The sequence below is a fragment of the Staurois parvus genome, unplaced genomic scaffold, assembly GCF_062004578.1.
Source record: "Staurois parvus isolate SC_StPar_1 unplaced genomic scaffold, SC_StPar_1.0 ptg001252l, whole genome shotgun sequence".
Lineage (NCBI taxonomy): Eukaryota > Metazoa > Chordata > Amphibia > Anura > Ranidae > Staurois > Staurois parvus.
Genome location: NW_028319048.1, coordinates 2,798,805 through 2,823,095, shown reverse-complemented (window position 1 = coordinate 2,823,095; position 24,291 = coordinate 2,798,805). Strand labels below are relative to the sequence as shown.

Below are 24,291 nucleotides of genomic sequence, written 5' to 3'. Positions count from 1 at the left end.
TAATATTGCTGTTACAAATATTGTGGTAAATTATATTTTGAATAATAATAATAATTTTATTATGTTGTTGTTTTTGTTGTTGATATTATTTTTACTAATATTAATTTTCTTGGTAAAATATTGCTGTTGAATACATTGTGAATAATAATAATAATATTTTCCTTTTGTAGTTATTATTATTAATATTGCTGTTACAAATATTGTGGTAAATTATATTTTGAATAATAATAATAATTTTATTATTTTGTTGATGTTGTTACTATTATTAGTAATATTTTCATGGTGGATTTTGGTAGTCAGCTTACTGTGTGTCAATATGCCTTTTTCTTTAGTTCCCATGTTCACAGAATTATGTGCACGGTGACGGATTATTATTTGTAATTGTACGCACGGATTTGGGTAGACAAAGGAAAATGTGTACTTCCCATAAAAGTAATGACTAATTTCATCTATACCCAGGGACGGACTGACAACTCATGGGGCCCCCGGGCAATAGGGGATCATGGGGCCCCTGTGTCCTTGCCCAAACTCAAAAAAGTTTATGAAAAAGGTCCCAGGGGCATCTCATGGGGCCCCCTACTGACCCCGGGCCCTCGGGCAGTGCCAGAGTTTCCAAAAGGTCAGTCCGCCCCTGTCTATACCCCTAACAGCAGACAGCATACCTGGAGATTTGGATACCCGCCCTATATTATGGGATCCAATGCTTTATATTATACGTTTTGAACAAAAGGAAATAGCTGTAGGCAGCGGTCAGGATGAGAGGTCATTTAATGAACAGTTATTTATAATTACAGAGATTCTACAACCTTTCACATATCACAGGAAGTGAGTTTGGCTCATGGCTGATAAAAAGGTGGATCAACCTAACAAGATCCCACAGTAAGATATTGTAGTAGCACCATGTACTGTATGTTTAGGGGAGATGAGGAAAGGCTCCCATATTTTTAGGGAAGAAATGGAAGCGTTATGGCAGCATTACTGAAGATTACTTCAACTGGAAACCCCTTAAAGACCTTCCCTCTGACCATTACCCAATCCACCTCAGTACCCTCCCCCCATTACATTTTTTTTTTTTTCTTAAGGCTTTCAAATTAGTTCACTTGCTTGAGTCTTCCACCCACCGCTGGGCTTTGCCAACAATCCAGCATTTTCATCCATGCCGGCCGCAGCCTGGCTCACAGTCTCTTGAGCCCCCCTTGCTGGACAGCCAATTGGAAGCATCATCATCACCCAGTGAGAGACCACCTGAATGAGGACCCGCCCACTATTTTTCAATCTTGATGACAACAGACTCAGTGCTCAGTACATCACATGACCATGGATTTAGGTGAGTAAAAGGGATATTTAGATTAGATGGTTTTTTTTTGTAGCAATTATTCAGAGGAGGATGGGGATGTGTTTGTGAAATCAGTGGTCATATGATGGAATACCTAGGCTTTTTTCTATGGAAGTGTAGGTTTCTAGGATTTACATAGTCTAGTTTAGCATAGCGTGGTTTCCTGCTTAACCCCTCCCCCTCCAGAGGATCTCCCCCCCTCCTGACCAGGCCATTTTTTGAGTCTCGGCTCAGCAATACGTTAACTGACAATTGCGCAGTCATACAACGCTGCACCCAAATGAAATTTACGTCCTTTTTTTCCCTACAAATAGAGCTTTCTTTCAGTGGTATTTGATCACCTGTGTGGTTTTTTGGAACTATAAAACAAAAACAACAATTTTGAGAAAAAAAAAATTTATTGACTTTTTACTATTAAACATGTCCAGTAAAAATTTAACAAAAATAAAATTGTCATAAATTTACACCAAAATGTATTCTTCTCTGTGTCTTTGCTAAAAAAGATCCCAATACGTGTAAATTAATTGGTTTATGTGAATGTTATAGCATTTTCAAATGGTAAAGATACTGGGATTTTTTTTTTTTTTTTTACTAGTAATGGCGGCGATCAGCGACTTATAGCGGGACATTCTGACACTGGGGGGAACTGACTTGGTGTCACTGACATCCCCAGTGACACCAATACACTGATCAGTACTAAAAAAAGCATTGACACTGTAGTAATGGCACTGGGCAGCAAGGGGTTAACATCTGGGGCGATCAAAGAGTTAACTGTGTGTAGGGAGTGTTTTACTAGGGGGCGGGGTCTGTGTGCTTCACTGTAATCACACTGCTCTAGATGGCTGTGCTGTGCAGTGTGCCTGAGCTGACAGGGAGGAGAACTGTTAGTAAACAAAACAATCCTCCTCTCCATCGGTGATCACCGGAAATCACAAGGCACCATCAAGTAAATACCGTCCGGGACCTGGTGAATGACAGCCACGACCGCGAATGGTGGAGCAGGTAGGGCACCAGCGCGCCTCGCGCACACCCCTTACCCGGAAATGAAAAATTACGTATGTATAAGTGATTTTACTCACCCCTGCCACCCTGTAGCAGTATATATACTTTAGGGCGGCAGGGAAGCAATTAACAGAAGACTGTTAGGCAAAACATAGCAGTTTTTCTGCTTAACATGAAGCTACAATTGTTACGTGGGATATCCTGTGTATCACACAGTGCTGCTGCTGTGATTGGCTCCTCTGTTTCCAGGAGGCCTTGGAAGATTCTGGGTGGACAGGAGTGATCCATACAGATCAGGAGCATGAATATGGGTGCAGTTCCAGCCAATTACAGAGAGCCGTGCCCCTGAGCATGCTGGGTACTAGTATTTATACTCAGTGAGCACATGGGATCTGAGTTCTTCTTCCTCTTTTCTGAGAAGGGAGTTCCAGCCAGGGGAGGTGGCTGTCTCCCCTGGCTCCTGCTGCCAGGAGGCCTCGGGTGAGCAATTCGAGGGCCAGAATGCTGAAACCCAGGGTGCTTCTGAGAGATGACTGAGGCGGGATGTCTACAGATCCTGTCAGGTATCACAGAGGAAGGTAACCTGCAGAAAGGGCCTTATGAGTACAGACTGTGTTACAGGAATGATGGGACTTGTGCTATTTAACCCCCTCGAGACCTATATAATCAGCAACTGGGTGTAAGGTAGAGGGGACACTGGCTGCCCAGGAGAGCAACTCTCCACTAAGTCTGCATATCTACAGAGGGACTTTGCTCCATGTTTGTACAGTCGGCTACACAGATTCACTAAGGAAAGCCCACAGATAAGCTGTCCTCAATTGTCATAGTTAGATTTGGAGAATCCTATTATATCCCTTCCCTTTCCCAGTTCCATAAATGAAATAAAGACAACAGAGAAGCTAGAACCCCCAGACTGATGATTGGAGTAATAAGTGAACGTTGTGTGCACCTGGTATAAGAAATGTGGTGTGCTTGGCTGTGGGAGAAGATCTAGGGGAAAGGCTGGGCAAGATACAAGCAGCCCCTGCGGGGGGAGCTCTACATAAGAAGCACTGGTGGGAACTAGTAGTAACTTTTATTATGTATTTAGCTGTTTCTAGAAGACAACTAGCAAAGCTTTATGTCAGCATTGGGGAAGGTCCAATTTGATCTGATTTGCTAATTTTGATCACCTATTTTTTTTTCTGCAGTGGTCTTCATACACGAGAACCATAAAAGTGTGTTTTAGTTATCAAACGGAAACCTTTTAAACCATCTTTTATCTGCCAGAGCTTTCAGCCTCTCATACTCCTCTTTTTTAGGTTTTGCTTTTGTCTCGGTAAGTATGAATTTATGTGCACATTTCTGAAGGACCTTCTTGTGCTGTATACGTTCTTTCTTTGGATCCCTTGGCTGTGTCAGGCGGAATCCAACATCTTTTAAAGCTTCCACGATCACTTTCTGTATATCATTGCACCGCCCTGGAGTCTTCATGTGGTCCGTGACGGTGTAATTCTCAATGGCCAGCACTATTCCTGCTCCCGCACGTCTAAACTTTTCTTCTAAATCTTTGTAGTCGTTCTTAAATGTGTGTGTAAGGACAACAATAGGAACAACCCCTGTCATTATGATAAAAAATAGGAAATTTCAGTTGAAAATGTAAACTTCCAAGAGTTCACTACCTTTAACAAGTTTATTTTTATGGTCATATTAAGAATGGCCTTTCCTTTTCAGTGTGCAGCAAGAAATGTTCTTCTTTACATCCATGTCAATGGGAACCTGCATATTATTATTATTATTATACAGTATTTATAAAGCGCCAATAGTTCGCTCAGCGCTGTACATAACAGAGGGGGACAGAACATGTGACAGAACAATACCAATACAATGCAAAACATGAGTGGAGGAGGTCGGCAAGTTAGCAGGGGGTGGGGTAGGCTTCCCTGAAGAGATGGGTTTTCAGGGTGCGCCTAAAGGAGAGGAGAGTAGGTGATAATCTGATGGGTTGGGGCAGGGAGTTCCAGAGGATGGGTGACACCCTGGAGAAGTCCTGGAGGCGGGCATGGGAGGAGGAGACCAGGGAACTAGAGAGGAAGTCTTGTGAGGAGCGGAGTGTGCGTGTTGGGCGGTACTTGGATATTAGGTCAGTGATGTAGTTCGGGGCAGTATGGTGGACGGCTTTGTACGTCAGTGTTAGGATTTTGAATTTGATCCGTTGCGCAATTGGAAGTCAGTGGAGGGATTGGCAGAGGGGGGTAGCGGAGATGGAGCGGTTGGAAAGGTGAATGAGTCTGGCAGCCGTATTCAGGATGGACTGAAGCGGGGATAGCCAGCGGCGAGGCAGGCCAGTGAGGAGGGAGTTGCAGTAGTCGAGTCGTGATATGATGAGGGAGTGGATGAGCTGTTTAGTGGTTTCTGGGGTTAGGAACGTGCGGATTTTGGCGATGTTGCGGAGGCGGAGTCTGCATGAGTTTGTTAAAGATTGGACTTGGGGCTGGAAGGATAGGTTGGAGTCCAGAATGACACCAAGTACTCTGGCTTGTGGGGCGGGTTTGATAGTGGCGTTGTTGGATGTGACGGAGAAGTCAGTGGGGGGTGGTCTCCAGGCTGGGGGGAAGACAAGAAACTCGGTTTTGGAGAGGTTCAGTTTAAGGAAGTGGAGTGACATCCAGTCTGATATGTCGCTCCGTAGGTGTGTGATTCGGGCGGAGACCGAGGGGGTGAGGTGGGGGGTTGAGAGATAGATTTGTGTGTCGTCGGCATAGAGGTGGTAGTTGAAGCCGTGAGAGTGCATGAGTTGGCCATATGGCTCCTGACAACTCTCATAATTCAGCGCAGAACCTGAGATCACATTACAGGCGCTGAGTCACATTCAAATTGGCATCTCTATGGAATAATTGTATCTTTAGATTTTTGAAATATTGTTTATCAAGGTTCAGTTGAACTTTCTTTGTTTTTCTGTATGCCGCTTTTTTTTCTTCTTTTTTTTTAAATAAAAATTATAAAAATGGCAACCCTGGCACTGATCGTAGATTTACTGCATTCAAGGACAGGTGCATTACTGGCCATTTGTGTATTTATACAAAATATATGTAGAAGGAGAAAATGCTATACAATTGTATATGATCTCAAAAACAAATTAATGAAAGTGTATGTGAACACAAGAACACAAATGTAATACCGTATTTTTCGCTCCACAAGACGCACCTACATTTTAGAGGGGGAAAACAAAAAAAAAAATATTCTGAACTAATGGACTGCAGACATAGTACAGGAAATTACTCTAGTAAAGAACAAAAGAAAAGAGCGCACAAACCTTGCATTACCTCAGTAAATTATTCATGTATTTATTAATAAGTGATACTCACAAGAGATACGTGCACATCCCATCCAGAAGGGAGATAAACTCTTGCTCTACTGACGCGTTTTGAAGGGAGATCCCGTCTTCCTCAGAGCTTCAAAGTCAGCAAAAGGGGACCTAAATGGTTTCCAATAGCAATCAGTTTTCAATGTTCAAAGGAACTGACAGCCTCTCTGTTAAGTGTTTACTATGTGTCTTTATCCATAGGAAGCTTTTAGCCACAGTGTGTCCGTGTTTCAGTGTTTAGATCAGTTTTGCCAAAAGCTTCCAATGGATAAAGACACATAGTAAACACTTAACAGAGAGGCTGTCAGTTCCTTTGAACATTGAAAACTGATTGCTATTGGAAACCATTTAGGTCCCCTTTTGCTGACTTTGAAGCTCTGAGGAAGAAGGGATCTCCCTTCGAAACACGTCAGTAGAGCAAGAGTTTATCTCCCTTCTGGATGGCATTTGCACGTGTTGTTTAACCCTGTGTTGATTTTGGATGCTATATGCTGTTTTTACTGCTACTCTTGTGAGTATAACTTATTAATAAATACATGAATAATTTACTGAGGTAATGCGCAAAGTTTGTGCGCTCTTTTCTTTTGTTCTTTACTACAGTCATTATCGAGCTTCCCGAACTTCGTGGTAGAGCTGCACAACCTTTGATCATTGTTGGTTGAACATTATCAAATCATTTGATTGGCTCTCCTCTGATCTGAGTCCTTGAGCGCAGGAGGCGTTGGTTTTGTGGTGAATGATAGTGCAGGAAATAACCAGAGACTGCAGATGTACTACAGGAGATGACCAGAGACTGCGGATATACTACAGGAGATGACCAGAGACTGCGGATATACTACAGGAGATGACCAGAGACTGTGAATGTACTACAGGAGATGACCAGAGACTGTGAATGTACTACAGGAGATGGCCAGAGATTGTGTATATACTACAGGAGATGACCAGAGACTGTGAATGTACTACAGGAGATGACCAGAGACTGTGAATGTACTACAGGAGATGGCCAGAGATTGTGTATATACTACAGGAGATGACCAGAGACTTTGTATATACTACAGGAGATGACCAGAGACTTTGTATATACTACAGGAGATGACCAGAGACTGCGGACATAGTACAGGAGATGACCAGAGACTGCAGACATAGTACAGGAGATGACCAGAGACTGCGGACACAGTAAAGGAGATGACCAGAGACTGCGGACACAGTAAAGGAGATGACCAGAGACTGCGGACACAGTAAAGGAGATGACCAGAGACTGCGGACACAGTACAGGAGATGACCAGAGACTGCGGACACAGTACAGGAGATGACCAGAGACTGCGGACACAGTACAGGAGATGACCAGAGACTGCGGACACAGTACAGGAGATGACCAGAGACTGCGGACACAGTACAGGAGATGACCAGAGACTGCGGACACAGTACAGGAGATGACCAGAGACTGCGGACACAGTACAGGAGATGACCAGAGACTGCGGACACAGTACAGGAGATGACCAGAGACTGAAAACCTTTGGGGAGTGGGTACCTGAATTTGACAGGTACCTGCTCCCACTTCCGCAGAGCTGTCCTCCCTCCCCGTAGTTTTCTGGGATACATAACAGGTCCCAGAAGACTATGGGGCCATTCACAAAGTGCAGCGCTTCTCGCATATGCGCTTTGGGCACCCGGCCATGAAGCCGCAAGCTGTCACAGCCGAGTACCCACACTAAAGATGCCGGAGCCGGGGAGAGAAGACGGCCAGTGAAGACATCGCTGGACCGAGGAGCAGGTTCTGGCAGATCGAAGCAGCCAGCCCGGTATTCTAACACGGAGGCGGCAACGGGGGGGAATACTAGGCCGGCCACTCTATATTTGCTCTATAAGACGCAGACATTTTCCCCATTTTTGGGGGGGAAAAGTGCATCTTATGGAGCTAAAAATACGGTATATTGCAGCTTACCAGTCCTCAGATGGTGAGGAGTGTCAAGGTGTTGTGTCAATTGCAATTTAAATTGCAAAGCTTTTTTGGCCATATTTCTCCTATGGATCACAGGAGTGCAGTTCATTCTGCATGACTGTGGCCCGCTTTCAGCCTACAGAGGTCACTCAGCTAGTCCAGGCGCTGGATCAATCCCGACTCTACTGTCGGGATTTACCCAGCAACCTGGACCGGCAGCTGGCTCAGCCTCTCAAGTTGCTGAGAGCCTGAGGCAGCCCTTCTTGCCCCCTCCACAGCTCAGCGTTCCAGTGAGTGCTGAGGGGCAGAGCAAACAGCTGGTGACTGACAGTCCCGGTTGGTTTTCTTTTCAGAATGGAGGTGAGAACTGATTGATCTGGGGTGTCTGATTGCTCAGTTCTCAGTGCAGAGTCGTCAGGGGACAGATGCAGTATCAGAGTAATGCATTCATCTAAGTGAGTAAATATATATATATATATATATATATATATATATATATATATATATATATATACACACACATATATACACAGTTGTGTTCAAAATAATAGCAGTGTGTTGAAAAAAGTGAATAAAGCTGAAAATCCTTCTAATAGTTTTTATTTCCATCCACACAAATGCATTGGGAACACAACACATTCTATTCCAAATCACAACATGAAGAAAAATACATCAAATTTGTGTTGTTCCTCTAAAACAAATTGAAGAAAAGTGAATATTAGACGGTTCAAAAAAATCGCAGTGTTTTGTATTCTTCTTTACAAACTCAAACATTCACTATATAAACTGAGAAATGTTTGAAGATTTTGCTTTCCTTTGAATGACTTCATGAATATTTGGTTGTAGTCGCACTGTTTCTGAGAACTGCTGTACATCTGTGTTGCATGGAGTCCCCCAACTTCTGGCCCCTGTGATCAGGTATTCCAGCCCAGGATGATTGGACCACATTCCACAGTTCTTCTCTATTTCTTGGTTTTGCCTCAGAAACGGCATTTTTGATGTCACCCCACAAGTTTTCTATTGGATGAAGATCCAGGGATTGGGCTGGCCACTCCATAACGTCCATCTTGTTGGTCTGGAACCAAGATGTTGCACGTTTACTGGTGTGTTTGGGGTTGTTGTCTTGTTGGAACACCCATTTCAAGGGCATTTCCTCTTCAGCATAAGGCAGCATGACCTCTTCAAGTATTCTGATGTATTCCTAGATTGTAAGCTCGAAAGAGCAGGGCCCTCAATTCCCTCATGTTTTGCATTGTATTGGTATTGTTCTGTCCCCCTTTGTAATGTACAGCACTGAGCGAACTATTGGCGCTTTATAAATACTGTGTAATAATAATAATAATTCAAACTGATCCATGATCCCTGGTATGCGATTAATAGGCCCAACACCGTAGTATGAGAAACATTCCCATATCATGATGCTTGCACCACCATGCTTCACTGTCTTCACAGTGTACTGTGCTTGAATTCAGTGTTTGGGGGTCGTCTGACAAACTGTCTCCGCCCACTAGACCCAAAAAGAACAATCTTACTTTCATCAGTCCACAAAATGTTGCGCCATTTCTCTTTAGGCCGGTCAATGTGCTCTTTGGCAGATTGTAACCTCTTCAGCACGTCTTTTTCCCAACAGTGGGACTTTGCGGGGACTTCTTGCAGAAAGCTTGGCTTCACATCGGCGTCTTCTAATTGTAACAGTCCTCACAGGGAACGTCACACCTTCTTTCATCTTCCTGGAGCTGATTGTTGGCTGAGTCCGCCCCATGTTGGCTATTCTTCTATCCATTCCAATGGTAGTTTTTCGCTTTCTTCCACGTCTTTCAGGTTTTGGTTGCCATTTTAAAGCATTTGTGATCATTTTAGCTGAGCAGCCGATCATTTTCTGCACTTCTTTATATGTTTTCCCCTCTCCAATCAACTTTTTAATCAAGGTATGCTGTTCTTCTGAACAACGTCTGGAACGACCCATTTTCCTCAGAATTTCAGAGAGAAATGCACTGTAACCAGCATGTACAACATTTGCTGCCTTCCTTCCTTAAATAAGGGCAATAATTGCCACCTGTTTTTCAAAGAATGAATGACCTCACTAATAGAACTCCACACGGCTATTATTTTGAACACGCCCCTTTCAATGAGTGATTCAATGACACAGAATCAGCAGCATGCATGTCATGACTGTTGGGTCTGTTGGATTTCTATTACTTTACTACACCTGCTAGGAAATTATTTGCCATGTAGAAATATCATTTCTACCAAAAACAGTGACTGATCCGGTTAGTGATGTCTGACTGCTATTATTTTGAACACAACTGTGTATGAGATACACAGATATATAGATAGATACAGTCAGGTCCATAAATATTGGGACATCGACACAATTCTAACATTTTTGGCTCTATACACCACCACAATGGATTTGAAATGAAGCAAACAAGATGTGCTTTAACTGCAGACTGTCAGCTTTAATTTGAGGGTATTTACATCCAAATCAGGTGAACGGTGTAGGAATTACAACAGTTTGCATATGTGCCTCCCACTTGTTAAGGGACCAAAAGTAATGGGACAATTGGCTTCTCAGCTGTTCCATGGCCAGGTGTGTGTTATTCCCTCATTATCCCAATTACAATGAGCAGATAAAAGGTCCAGAGTTCATTTCAAGTGTGCTATTTGCATTTGGAATCTGTTGCTGTCAACTCTCAAGATGAGATCCAAAGAGCTGTCACTATCAGTGAAGCCATCATTAGGCTGAAAAAACAAAACAAACCCATCAGAGAGATAGCAAAAACATTAGGCGTGGCCAAAACAACTGTTTGGAACATTCTTAAAAAGAAGGAACGCATCGGTGAGCTCAGCAACACCAAAAGACCCGGAAGACCACGGAAAACAACTGTGGTGGATGACCAAAGAATTCTTTCCCTGGTGAAGAAAACACCCTTCACAACAGTTGGCCAGATCAAGAACACGCTCCAGGAGGTAGGTGTATGTGTGTTAAAGTCACCAATCAAGAGAAGCCTTCACCAGAGTGAATACAGAGGGTTCACCACAAGATGGAAACCATTGGTGAGCCTCAAAAACAGGAAGGCCAGATTAGAGTTTGCCAAACGACATCTAAAAAAGCCTTCACAGTTCTGGAACAACATCCTATGGAGAGATGAGACCGACATCAACTTGTACCAGAGTGATGGGAAGAGAAGAGTATGGAGAAGGAACTGCTCATGATCCTAAGCATACCACCTCATCAGTGATCATGGTGGTGGTAGTGTCATGGCGTGGGCATGTATGGCTGCCAATGGAACTGCTTCTCTTGTATTTATTGATGATGTGACTGCTGACAAAAGCAGCCGGATGAATTGTGAAGTGTTTCGGGAATATTATCGGCTTATATTCAGCCAAATGCTTCACAACTCATTGGACACTTCACAGTGCAGATGGACAATGACCCAAAGCAGACTGCAAAAGCAACCAAAGAGTTTTTTAAGGGAAAGAAGTGGAATGTTCTGCAATGGCCAAGTCAATCACCTGACCTGAATCCGATTGAGCATTTCACTTGCTGAAGACAAAACTGAAGGGAAAATGCCCCAAGAACAAGCAGGAACTGAAGACAGTTGCAGTAGAGGCCTGGCAGAGCATCACCAGGGATGAAACCCAGCGTCTGGTGATGTCTATGCGTTCCACACTTCAGGCTGTCATTGACTGCAAAGGATTTGCAACCAAGTATTAAAAAGTGAAAGTTTGATTTATGATTATTATTCTGTCCCATTACTTTTGGTCCCTTAACAAGTGGGAGGCACATATGCAAACTGTTGTAATTCCTACACCGTTCACCTGATTTGGATGTAAATACCCTCAAATTAAAGCTGACAGTCTGCAGTTAAAGCACATCTTGTTCATTTCATTTCAAATCCATTGTGGTGGTGTATAGAGCCAAAATGTTAGAATTGTGTCGATGTCCCAATATTTATGGACCTGACTGTATATAAAGAGAGAGATAGAGAGGGAGATAGATATTTTTTATATATATACAGAAAGAAGAGTGACATGAGTGAGGAGTGCCCTGGTTTTTGTTTTCTTGGATTGCTACTAAAAAATGTGCTGTTTTGGTTCATAGCAAGTGGAACCCTTAACTGCTTGTGCCCTCTCCATTCTGACAGAGAGCTTGCATGGGTTCCAAACAAATTCACACCTTCTTGTTCAATGTCCTTGAATAACTGTCATAGCATCCTGGGCCTCTTCCTCCATTATAGGTACCACCACTATGTGATTCAAGAACTTATGGAAGGGGGGGGTGAAATGTGTATTCATCAAGTGTTCAGAGGTCCACATTGACTGGTGGATGGAAACTGGCCAACAGTTCACTGAGGCTGCCTCTGTTTTCACTGATACAAGACTATCCTGCCACTGGCCAATTTGTACACAGCTGTAACATCTGAGAAGTGAAGTTACCTGTCATATCTCTGCAGTTCATGAAAAAACTGTGCACTTCATCAAGTTGCTCCTGTGGAAGTTTGTGCCTCGCACTAGAAGAAAACCAAAGAAGTTTAGTGTCCTTATATACCAACTTTCTTCAAAGATATTTCATTTTTTTTTAGATAGGAAAGTTGATTCACCTCCTGACATCTTGTATGTCTATAAATGATTGGGAAGACTAGCTGAGAAAGACAAACCTCTTGAATTTGGACTTGTGGGTAGAGGATGGGACACAAACTGCTGCAGGACAGTCCCACATGAAATGACATTCAAAGAAAATTGACAACTCAACTTATAACTGCTTGCCTACAATGTAACTCATATACTCTCACCGGCCACTTTATTAGGTCCACCTTGCTAGTATTGGGTCAGAACCCCTTTTGCCTTTATTCTTCATGGCATGGATATAACAAGGTGTTGGAAACATTCCTCAGAGTTTTTGGTCCATATAGGAATAATAGTATCATGCATTTGCTGCAGATCTGTTGGCTGCACATCCATGAACCGCTGACACAGGGCAGGATGTATCCATGATTTCATGTTGTTTATGCCAAATTCTGACCCTACCATCTGAATGTCGCAGCTGAAATCCAGACTCAGCAAACCAGGCAACATTTCTCCAATCTTCTATTGTCCAATGTTGGTGATCCTGTGTGAATTTTAGCCTCCGTTACCTGTTCTTAGCTGACAGGAGTGGCACCCGGTGTGATCTTCTGCTGCTGTAGCCCATCTGCTTCAAGGTTGGACATGTAGTGCATTCAGAGATGGTATTCTGCATACCTCGGTTGTAACAAGTGGTTATTGGAGTTACTGTTGCCTTTCTATCATCTGGAACCAGTCTTCCCATTCTCCTCTGACCTCTGACATCAGCAAGGCATTTTCCTCCCCACAACGTCCGCTCACTGGATATTTTCTCTTTTTTGGACCATTCTCTGTAAACCCTAAAGATGGTTGTGTGTGAAAATCCCAGTAGATCAGAAGTGTTTGAAACACTCGGACCAGTCCATCTGGCAGCAACAACCATTTCACCTGGAAAGTCACTTAAATCCCCTTTCTTCCCCATTCTGATGCTCGGTTTGAACTTCAGCAAGTCATCTTCCCCACGTCTAGATGCCTAAATGCATTGAGTTGCTGCCATGTGATTGGCTAATTAGCACCAATTAGTTACCAAGCAATTGAACTGGTGTTTCTAATAATATGGCCGGTGAGTGTGTAGGGCAGCAAGAAAATAGCATTAAAGTCGTTGTAATCATTTATTTCAATAACAGACATGTCTACACTTATCTGCTTTGTGTAATAGAATTGCACAGAGTGACCCCCGATCCTCCTCTTCTCAGGTGCCTTGCCTGCACTCCTCACTCCCGAGCCCTGCTGCTGCATCCAGTGACACAGACAGCGGTGTGAAGGGAGTGCCTTTTGGGGGTGGGGGGACCCCTGTTCTTCTTATGTGTAGCCCACCCTGTGCCTGTTAGGGGCACAGGGTGCTCTGTCCAGATATTCTGAAGACATGTATAGGTTGGGTGTGGGGTTGTCCATTGTTCACTGCCAGGTGGTTGCCCCATTGTTCTATTGTCTTGCTCCCAGCAAACTATTATGGGATGCATGTGTTCCTGTATTGTCTACTACCACCTGGTGTTTCCCTTTGTTATATTATGTGCCTTGGTTTGGTGGGGGGTATTACCAGCAGGCCTTCCCCCTGATGGGTGGGCCTGCTGATGTGTTTCCTGTTCCTGGTTGTGTTTCCCCGCCCTGTGTATATATCTTGTGTTTTGTGTTAAAATAAAGCAGTTTTACTTCCTGTCTTTAGAAGAGTCTGGTGCTGTCTATTTCCTGTATGGTCAGCGGTGGTGTCTGTGGATTTGTGTTCAGACAGGGAAGCGAGAGTCTAATGGATTTACCCAAGTGCAGTCTGGGGTCCGGTTCCATTACATTGGTGGCAAGCGGTGGGATTGTGCTTCCAAGCTGTGAACACGTCCAAACCACCTCCGAGATTCAAGATCAGGAAAGAGACGTCAGTCACCCCAGTGGAGATATGAACCTGGCATCAGAGTTCCCAGGGCTGCTGCAGACTGTTCTTGCAACATACCCCAGGACTGTGTCTACGGATCAGTACCTGGAGCTCAGGCAGCAGATTTGGGAGGTCCTTTGGAGAGGAGCCCTCCAGGCTGCTGCTATGGACAAAAGCAAGTGCTATCCAACCCCAGGGGAACGGGCCAGGGACCATCGGCAGTTACGGATGCCGTTCCTGGGAGAGCGACAACCCGGAGCAATGGGTGACTGAGTTGGACAGACTGGTCCAGCAGGAGATACAACTGGACAACAGATATCCAGCTTTGCAATGGTACCCAGAGCAGGAATATTTAGGGGTGTCAACAGAATGCTCTCCAGAGGGATATGACTTTGGTGGCCCTGGATTGCTGTGGGAGAGCCTTACAGATCATTTTGTGTTTGGCGATGAAGGAGAAGCTACCCTGGAGGAGTTATGAGAAGGCAGAGAGGCCATGTTTGGTCTCACAGGGGTCTCAGAGCTTGAACCAGATTTGGAATACCTGCTGATGAAAGAACTGCTTCTGGAAAGGACATACAGGCAACTGCTAAAACATGTTCGGCAGCATGCCCAAGAATCAGCAGTGGAAATTCCAGAGACTGGGGATTTGATAGACTTCTCTGCTGAGGAGGAACCAGCAGAAGACCTAGCAACAGGGCCAAACAGTACTGAACTCTGCCCAGCACCGGTAACATCTTCTGAGTTCCACGGACAGGAGATGGTGAACCCCGATCCCCAGACACCAGTTCCAGAGACTGGGGATTTGATTGACTTTTCTGCTGAGGAGGAATCAGCCGGCATGCTTCCCACAGAAGAGCTGGCATCAGGGCATGGCGTGGTTGACCTCTGCCCACAACAATCAGCACCGCAGGAGATACAGGAAGAGGATGCAATCGGCACCTCACAACAGCAGCTTGAGCTGTTGTCCGTGGATGTGACTTCTGTCTCCACTGACACAACCCCAGAAAAGGGTCTGGCATTGGGACAAGATAATGTCAGCCTTACTTTGCAAACACTGGGGGATGTCAATCAAGTCAAATTGGATGAGAATACAGTTGCCACCGGGATACCCCAGGGATGCTGGGCAGTCGGCCCAGATCCTCCACCGCATGATGGAGTCGGCCCAGCCACTCGGTATTCTCCCCAGCGGCTGAGAGGACTTCAGGGAGAAGGACCAGCCCATACTTCTCCCCAGCGGCAGGTATGTTCTACGGGAGAGGCAGAGGTTGGCTGGGTGAGTAATGCTTGGTGTGGGACAATTTGCTTGGGGTACTGTGTGGGTGCTGGCATTGGGGTACTGGAAGTACAGACTAACTTCGGAGTCCATCTATCTGGGGTTTACTCCTGTGTTAGTTTCCTGCCGAAAGGGGAGATATGTGACGGGAGTGACTTTTGGGGGTGGGGGGACTCCTGTTGTTCTTATGTGTAGCCCACCCTGTGCCTGTTAGGGGCGCAGGGTACTCTGTCTGAATATTGTGTAGACATGTACAGGTTGGGTGTGGGGGTTGTCCATTGTTCACTGCCACATGGTTGCCCCATTGTTCTATTGTGTCTTGCTTGCCAGCAAACTATTATGGGATGCATGTGTTCCTCTATTGCAGTGGTTCTCAAGCTTCCTAATGCCGTGACCCTTTAATACAGTTCCTCATGTTGTGGTGACCCCCAACCATAACATTATTTACCCAGTAATTATAATTCATGAAGTGTCGTTTTACCTCCAATACTGCTGTTTCAGCACAGTAGCTGCTTTTAACACAGTAGCTGCTTTCAACACAGCAGCTGCTTTCTACACAGTAGCTGCTCTTTACACATCAGAAATATGTTTTTCTGATGGTCTTAGGCGACCCCTGTGAAAGGGTCGTTCGACCCCCAAAGGGGTCGGGACCCACAGGTTGAGAACCACTGCTCTATTGTCTACTACTAGGTGGTGTATCCCTTTGTTCTATTATGTGTCTTGGTTTGGTGGGGGGTGTTACCAGCAGCCCTTCCCCCTGATGGGTGGGCCTGCTGATGTGTTTCCTGCTCCTGGTTATATTTCCTCGCCCTGTGTATATATCTTGTGTTTTTGTTAAAATAAAGCAGTTCACTTCCTGTCTTAAGAAGAGTCTGGTCCTGTCTTATTTCCTGTATGGTCAGCGGTGGTGTCCGTGGATCTGTGTTCGAACAGGGAAGCGGGAATATAACGGAATACCCTACTGCAGCCGGGGTCCGGTTCGGTTACAAGCAGGACCTGGCCCTGCCCCCCACTTCCTTATCAGTGGAGTTGATTGACAGGAGCACGAGCCAATGACTGCTATCAATCTGCCCAGTGAGGAGAGACAAAGCCAGGAGAGCCTCAGCTCTCATTCACAGCTTTGACGATGAGGCTCAGGTAAGCATGGTGGGGGGGGGGAGGGGTAAGGGGGCGAGTCTGTGACGTAGAAGGTTTTTTTTTACCTTTTTCTTAAGATAAAAAACCTTGAGGTTTTAGAACCACTTTAATGCCGACCCCCCCCCCGCACACACGTGTTCATGCTGGTTGTGTGCCGTGAGAACGCTCTCTGAGCACTCCCACCACATGGACTAATCTGTTACCAATCAGAGAGCCAGCAAGGTAGACACCCAATCATGTAAGAGTTCTGAGAGCCAATCACAGCGGTCACATGATACAGAAGCCAAGCTGCCTACACTGTTGCTGTGCCTTCCCTATTCATGTCATAACCAGACTCTGACAAAACTAGAATTCTTCATTTCTCTCTTTCCTACTCAATGGCAATGTCATTCTTTTGCTATATGAAATCATTATGTTTCTTAACAACAATGTGCTACCCCAGGGACACCAAAAGCTCCGGTGTCAGAAACGACCCATCTTCTACCATAGTTAGATAATTAGCACAACTACCTGAACCATTCCTGTCAGTGGGACTGCGATAGTACAATGGAAAAACAGGGGGGGGGGGGGCCCTTAGGAATTGAATTGATATATTTTTTATTTGATGAAGATTGGGAGAAGTGAGACAAGCAGACTTTATAGAAGGCTATGTGAAGATACATATATGCTCCGTGTCTAAAAGCTACAAGTGAGACTATACACATGTTATTTATTAGGCATAGGCTAATACACATCTGTCATACACAAGTCCCATGAGCCAAATCTGGGCCACCTGGCCATTTCGTGTGGCCTTGCACCTCTCCTGCAACTGCAGCACCCCTCTTGTCTCCTCCCCCACCTTGTTCCAAACACTTGCCAACAAAGAGGAGGACAAAACTCCTTCACCAGATGCTGTGCTTCTCTGTGCAGCCATTGAGGGGCTCATCTCTGCCCCCCTCCCTTCGTGTCAGCAGCTCTGCCCTTCTTCCTGGCCACGGCACAAGGTAGGGAGTGCACTGTGGTATATGGGATGGTGGGGAATATGACCAGATCTATGGGGGTTCTGGGGGGGGGGCTTTGCCCTGCCAGCAGTGACCCTGTCTTTTGCCCTGCCAGCAGTGACCCCTGTCCTCTGCCCTGCCAGCAGTGACCCCTGTCCTCTTCCCTGCCAGCAGTGACTCCTGTCCTCTGCTATGCCAGTTGTGACCTCTGTCCTCTGACCAGCCAGTTGTGACCCCTTTCCTCCGCCCTGCCAGCAATGACCTCTGTCCTGGACCCTGCCAGTTGTGATCCCTGTCCTCTACCCTACCAGTTGTGACCCCTGCCCTCTGCCCTTCCAGCAGTGACCCCTTTCCTCTGCCGTACAAGTTGTGACCCCTGTCCTCTTCCCTGCCAGCAGTAACCCCTGTCCTCTTCCCTGCCAGCAGTGACCCCTGTCCTCTTCCCTGCCAGCAGTGACTCCTGTCCTCTGCTATGCCAGTTGTGACCTCTGTCCTCTGACCAGCCAGTTGTGACCTCTTTCCTCTGCCCTGCCAGCAATGACCTTTGTCCTCTACCCTGCCAGTTGTGATCCCTGTCCTCCACCCTACCAGTTGTGACCCCTGTCCTCTTCCCTTCCAGGTGTGACCCCCTGTTCTCCACCCTACCAGTTGTGACCCCTGTCCTCTGCCCTTCCAGCAGTGACCCCTTTCCTCCGCCGTACAAGTTGTGATCCCTGTCCTCCGCCCTGCCAGTTGTGAACCCTGTCCTCCACCCTGCCAGTTGTGACCCCTGTCCTCAGCCCTGCCAGGTGTGACCCCTGTCCTCAGCCCTGCCAGCAGTGACCCCTGTCCTCAGCCCTATCAGGTGTGAACCCTGTCCTCCACCCTGCCAGTTGTGACCCCTGTCCTCAGCCCTGCCAGCAGTGACCCCTGTCCTCCACCCTGCCAGCAGTGACCCCTGTCCTCCACCCTGCCAGCAGTGACCCCTGTCCTCAGCCCTGCCAGTTGTGACCCCTGTCCTCAGCCCTGCCAGCAGTGACCCCTGTCCTACTCCCTGCCAGTTGTGACCCCTGTCCTCCATTCTGCTGACCCCCTGCCCTCAGCTCTGCTGTAATCTATCCTCAGCTCTGCTGACCCCTGTGCTCTGCCCTGCTGACCTCCCATTTTTTGCCCTTCTGACATTTTTATTGCTCTCCCAGATCGGACGGGCTGGATCCATCCCTGGTGGGGAACTCTTGACTTCTGATGGTGAGGAAGGTTTTGACATCTGATGTACAGGATGGGGGGGGGGGGTGCTCTGGACTTCTAGTCTTATAGATACAACTGGCCCTTTGAAGGCAATCATACTATTGATGCAACCTGCAATGAAACTGAATGTGACACCCCTGGGCTAACATAACCCCCCCCCCTCAAATTGTGTGAGTCAGAGGTGTCCTGTAGAACACGTCTCTTAAAAGTGTGTAATATTTCATTAGACATGTATTAATTACGACTGCAATCTGAATTCTGTAATATTTCTTGATTAAGACATTCAGCCAATTTATTTGCCCAATTTATTGGTTTCTATGCAGAAATGATCCTGATTTTGAACTCTCCAGGTTTAGTAAATGAACCCCTAATTGACACTGGGGTGGGAACTGACTGACACTGACATCGCCAGTGATACTAATACAGTTTTCAGTGATAATGCTGTACACTGTCACTGTACTAAAGACTCTGTACTGTGATTCGCTAAGCTGATCAGCAGGTCCCATTCATAACTCATTGGCCAGAACCTGCTGACCGTCTTGTTCTGTACCAAATGACAGTACAGATGGGCATTGCACCCGCATGTGCTCCCCATACCCGGAAATGCCGGATCGCGTACATGTATGTTCCCAGCGCAGAGCGGCTGACCTGCCGCAGTAACAGTACATGGGACGGTCCACAAGTGGTTATACTTTATAGCTAATTACAGTCATGCAAAGCAGCACAAAACATACATCAAATATTATAATTTTGTCATAACAATGTATGCAAAGCTTTCTATAGATCCATACCTGTAAATAAATATGGGGGCAATAAAATCGGTGTAGTTTGGTGTTGGGTCAGAATCCTCTGCCTGGGACATTATCTGATCAAAGTCCTTAGTCAGCACCACTTCCTCATCCAAGGGGAGAAAATGACCTGCGAGTGACAACAGACAGACCTAAAAAGATACCAGAGTTATAGGAACTACATGACTGGTGTCCACCATAACGTCACACATCGGGGCCAATTTACTAAAGATTAGAGCATGACCACTTTGCAGAGTCAGTTTTCTCACTTACAGTAGCTTAGTACATGAGGAGAAAATGAAAGCACAATTCTTTTGTTCAGGATATCTTACCATCTGTATGGAAAATTAAAGAAAAAATAAAGATGTTGGCTTGCCCATGATAGGAGGACTGAAGTCAGCCAGATTCAGGGCATCCTCTAAGTGCAAATTCACTTATTTAATGTGGAACTTTAACTAAAAAAAGAAAAACTGTCAGACAGGCAGGAATTGTAATGCAGCAGACTCATGCTTTGCCTCTTCTCCTCTAACGTTACTTACCTGCCTGTCCACCCCTGTAGAGTGAGCCGCTCACTGTACAAATTCGGTGATGCCGAACCTCATGGAACTCCTGCATGTGTGGCCAATGACGACGGGCAATATCAGCCGCCGCTTGCTATGGTGGCACACCTGTGGATCCACTCCTGAGTCCATAGACATGCATAGCGCAGTTCGGTCCTGCCTCCCATTCCTTTCCTACAGCATTTGATTGACAGCAACAGAAACCAATGACTCCCACTGCTGCCTTTGTGTTCTGTGAATGCATGGAGGGAGAAAAGAGCCACCACAGACGGGCACAGCGCTGGATGGAGTGAGGACTCAAGTAAGTATTTGGGGAAGGGGAGGGGGGGGGTCAAATAATGGGACATTTACTACCTTAAAGTGGTTGTAAAGGTTCAAGGTGTTTTACCTTTATTCATTCTATGCATGAAGGTTAAAAACCTTCTGTGTACAGCAGTGCCCCCAACCCCCCAATACTTACCTGAGTCCTATCGCCTCTATCGATGTGCATAACAGCTTCAGCTGTCCTGGGTCTCTTCCTCCTCATTGGCTGAGGGAGCCATTGGTTCCCATTGCTGTCAATCACAGCCAGTCAGTGAGTCTCCTCAATGAGGAGAGAGAGGGGGCAAGGCCAAGCCACAGCTCTGTGTATGAATGGACACACAGAGCAGCAGCTTGGCAAAATGCCTACTCGGGTGCCCCCATAGCAAGCTGCTTGCTATGGGGGCACCCAACAGAAAGGAGGCATTCCTGGTGCCGGCAGGGGACCCAAGAGGAGGAGGATCTGGACTGCTCTGTGCAAAACCACTGCTCACAGCAGGTAAGTATAACATGTTTGTTATTTTGCAGAAAAAAAGAACCTTTAGTATCACTTTAAAATGATCGGGATCTTTTTTTTCTTAAAATTATAAGCAGATTATACTTACAATGGTTCTGCACACAACAGCCCCCAACCTCCACCTCTGTGGTCACCCACCAGTGCTCCTGACTCCGTTCCCCTTCCAAGTGCCCCTATAACAAGCCACTTACTATGGAGATACTAGTGCTGACTTACTCCCAAGCTGCGCTGTGTGTGTCCATTGACACACACATTGCAGCTCAGCAACACCACTGCTCCTCCCTCACAGGCTGTGCCTAACAGTAGCAAGAGCCAATGTCCAGTGAAGAGGAAGAGAGAGGAGGGAGCCACTGCTCTGGGGATTGAGATTGGGCTCAGGTAAGTATTTGGGGAGGGGGGGGGGGTAAGGCAGCTGAACACAGAAGGCTTTTTACCTTAATGCAGAGAATTTAAACAACTTTCTGCCTTTGCAACCATTTTAATGCAGGGAATGTATTAAGGTAAAAAAATGTCTTGTTTGCTTTTCAAGGACATGAAGTAGAAAGAAAGGAGAAGGTGGTAATAACTTAGAGCAGGGGTCACCAAGCTGCGGCCTGTGGGCCAGATGTGGACTTTTTCTTGCCTTTATCTGGTCCTTAGGGGACTATTACTCCCCCTGACATCAGAAATGGGGAATTAATTCTCCCACTGACATCAATCATGGGGTACTATTCCTTCAACTGACACCAAAGACAAGATACTATAACTCCCCCTGACACCAGAGATGGGGAACTAAATCTCCCACTGACACCAATCATGGGGCACTATTCCTCCCACTGACACTAATTATAGAGTACTATTCATCCCACTGACAGTAATGATGGGACACTATTCCTCCCACAGATACCAATGATAGGGCACTATTCCTCCCACTGACACCAATGATGGGGCACTATTCCTCCCACAGATACCAATGATGGGGCACTATTTCTCCCACTGACACCAATGATGGGGCACTATTCCTCCCACTGACACCAATGATGGGGCACTATTCCTCCCACTGACACCAATGATGGGGCACTATTCCTCCCACTGACAGTAAGGATGGGGCACTATTCCTCCCACTGATACCAATTATAGAGTACTATTCATCCCACTGACAGTAATGATGGGGCACTATTCCTCCCACTGACACCAATTATGTCATTTTTTTACTCCCACTGACCACCAAGCAGGGCTTTATTTCAGTGGGAATATGGGGGAACACAGTTCCAGCACCTCCATCACTAAATGTATGTTATGGCTAGGGCTACTGGGGTGTGTTGGAGTATCTATTGATGCTGGCTTGTAGAGGATCAGTTGTCACTTGGAGGATCTATTGTTGCAGGGGGTCTATGGTTGTTGATGAGGGCTCTATTGTGGCTTGTGGGAGAACTATTGCTGCTGGAGGGGGTGTTATGTTGCTGGGAAGGATCTACTGATGCTGGCTGCTGGGAGATCTATTGTTTCTAGCAAAGGTCTATTATTGCTGGGGGGGTATTTGTTGCGAGGAGGTCTATTTTTTCTTGGGGGTGATCTATTGTTGCTGGCTGCAGGGGGTCTATTCTACTGCTGTTTTTTGTTATCATTAACACATTCCATACAAGTTACCCAGCACCACAGAATTATATTTGGTTCTGTATTCTCTAAAAGGACTGTACTGAGAGGTGGGACCAAGGGACAGTGCTCAAAGGTGGATGAGGGATGGAGACAAGGGGTGACTCGGAAGGGGGGAGTACCTGCACCTATTCTCTGAGAAAAAAAGCCCTGCCACCAAGCCTATGATATTGTGATGGCGGAGCATTTTCTACTCCCACTGGCCACAGTCTGACCCCCTAAAGTAAACTGGCCCTTTGTTTTGAAAGTTTGGAGACCCCTGATGTAGAGAAACCTCGAGGGAAGAGGCAGCAAGATGAGCAATTTGGCCTACAAGGCGCATTCTGGGAGGACGTCTATAGACACCGTCCCAGACTCAGAGAACCGCTCTGTAGCCGTCTTTCGGCTATAGCGTGGCAATGTGGTGGTTAATAATTGATAATTGAACATTTGCTTTAGTAAATCCCCCTCACCATGACACCATCTGTTGCTGTTTTCTCTATAGGATTATAGTCTATGTTATAGTCCATCGGTATTTTTTTTTACACCATGTTACCAACCAAAAATGCTGACATTAGACATAAAGGACCTCCTTCATTGTCAGAGGTTTGTGGCAAAATGTTTCCAGTCTTTGCAACTTTCTATTCAAAAGTGAAAAATGGCAACAAATTCATTAGATTTGGGGCAGCTGAATACAATATAAAAATATTTTATGAGACATTTCATTACCATTGTATGAACTTTCCTCCCAAGCATAATAGGTTGACAAAGAAAATATTTTATAGATTACCTAGTTGTGCAAAAGTCACCGCTTCCTCAGCTCCGTCCTTTGTTCTGAATCCTCTGTTGTCCACGATGGAGATGGTATCAGTAAGTGCATACATGTTTCTCCTCGTTGTGATAATGGTTTCAGTTGATCCAGTTGTGGCACGGGTCTGGAATTCGTCTTCTCCAAGGGTGTAGATACAGGAGTTGACAAAAGCCGATTTGCCATGACCGGCATAACCAAACAGCTGCAGGAGCACCCTGGTGTATGTCTGGTCCTCTGAGGAACCTCCTGGAAGATGAAAATCAAGGATGAATTGCTTGTTGTCTGCGGCGTCCATTGCTGGAGAGATTGCCCAGTGTCTTGTTTCTGTGATATTCTGTTTCTGGTAAAATTTGCTTCCACGTTTGCTGCGTACAAAGGTGATGGGAGTGTGCTGAAATGTTTCTTATACAGATTACATTCCTTGCACACAGGTATAACAACATGCCACAAACTGAAACCGGGTCCTACCCTTGTATCTTACACACAACTATAGGAAAAACTTGTATTTATTTTTTATTTTTGGATACCATAAGGGATGGTTATTTGTTTGTTTTATTATATTTCTGTTTTGTTTTTTTCCATCTGTGTCCTATTAGGGAGATTTCTCTTCACTTCCTGTCCCATAGTCACAACAGGAAGTGGGAGGAAATCACTCCAAATTGAAAGAAGTAATGGTTGTCACCAAAGTCAGGCCTTTTTTTTCTCAGAGAATAGGAACTGCTTCCCCTCCGCCCTATAGCAGAAATACTGCTACAGGGCAGCCGGAGTGTGCAAAATCATGCATATATATATATACATGATTTTGCAGTTCCGCGTAGGGGGTGCGCATGAGCAGTGTCTCGGCTGTCAATCACCGGGTCCCCGATGGTGATTACTCGCCAGAACCCTGTGATCACCAACTATTACCGACGGGGGAGAGAACTGAAAGTAAACAATACAGATCTCTCCCCTGTCAGCTCCTGCACACTGCTTTGTATGGCTCTGCA

At 45.7% G+C, this 24,291-nt stretch overlaps 1 protein-coding gene across 1 annotated transcript; it reads right to left on the bottom strand.

Moving 5' to 3' along the window:
• Positions 1-1,715: 1,715 nt before the first annotated feature.
• LOC149437881 (uncharacterized) lies at positions 1,716-23,635 on the bottom strand. The gene is made up of 4 exons (XM_089660533.1): positions 23,285-23,635; positions 19,507-19,633; positions 12,067-12,140; positions 1,716-3,936 (listed from the first exon to the last, which is right to left on the bottom strand). The coding sequence occupies exons 1-4, from the start codon at positions 23,598-23,600 to the stop codon at positions 3,563-3,565; spliced, it is 891 nt and encodes a 296-aa protein (XP_089516659.1). The 5' UTR covers positions 23,601-23,635; the 3' UTR covers positions 1,716-3,562.
• Between the last annotated feature and the right edge of the window lie 656 nt (positions 23,636-24,291).

What these genes read in the sequence shown, in the direction of transcription:
- LOC149437881 (XM_089660533.1), bottom strand. Translation starts at nt 23,600, where the DNA reads ATGGACGCCGCAGACAACAAGCAATTCATCCTTGATTTTCATCTTCCA. An exon ending in GCCCCCATATTTATTTACAG is followed by an intron (nt 12,141 to 19,506) that starts GTATGGATCTAT and finishes GTTTTCTTCTAG; the next exon opens with TGCGAGGCACAAACTTCCAC. An exon ending in GAACTGCAGAGATATGACAG is followed by an intron (nt 3,937 to 12,066) that starts GTAACTTCACTT and finishes TCATAATGACAG; the next exon opens with GGGTTGTTCCTATTGTTGTC.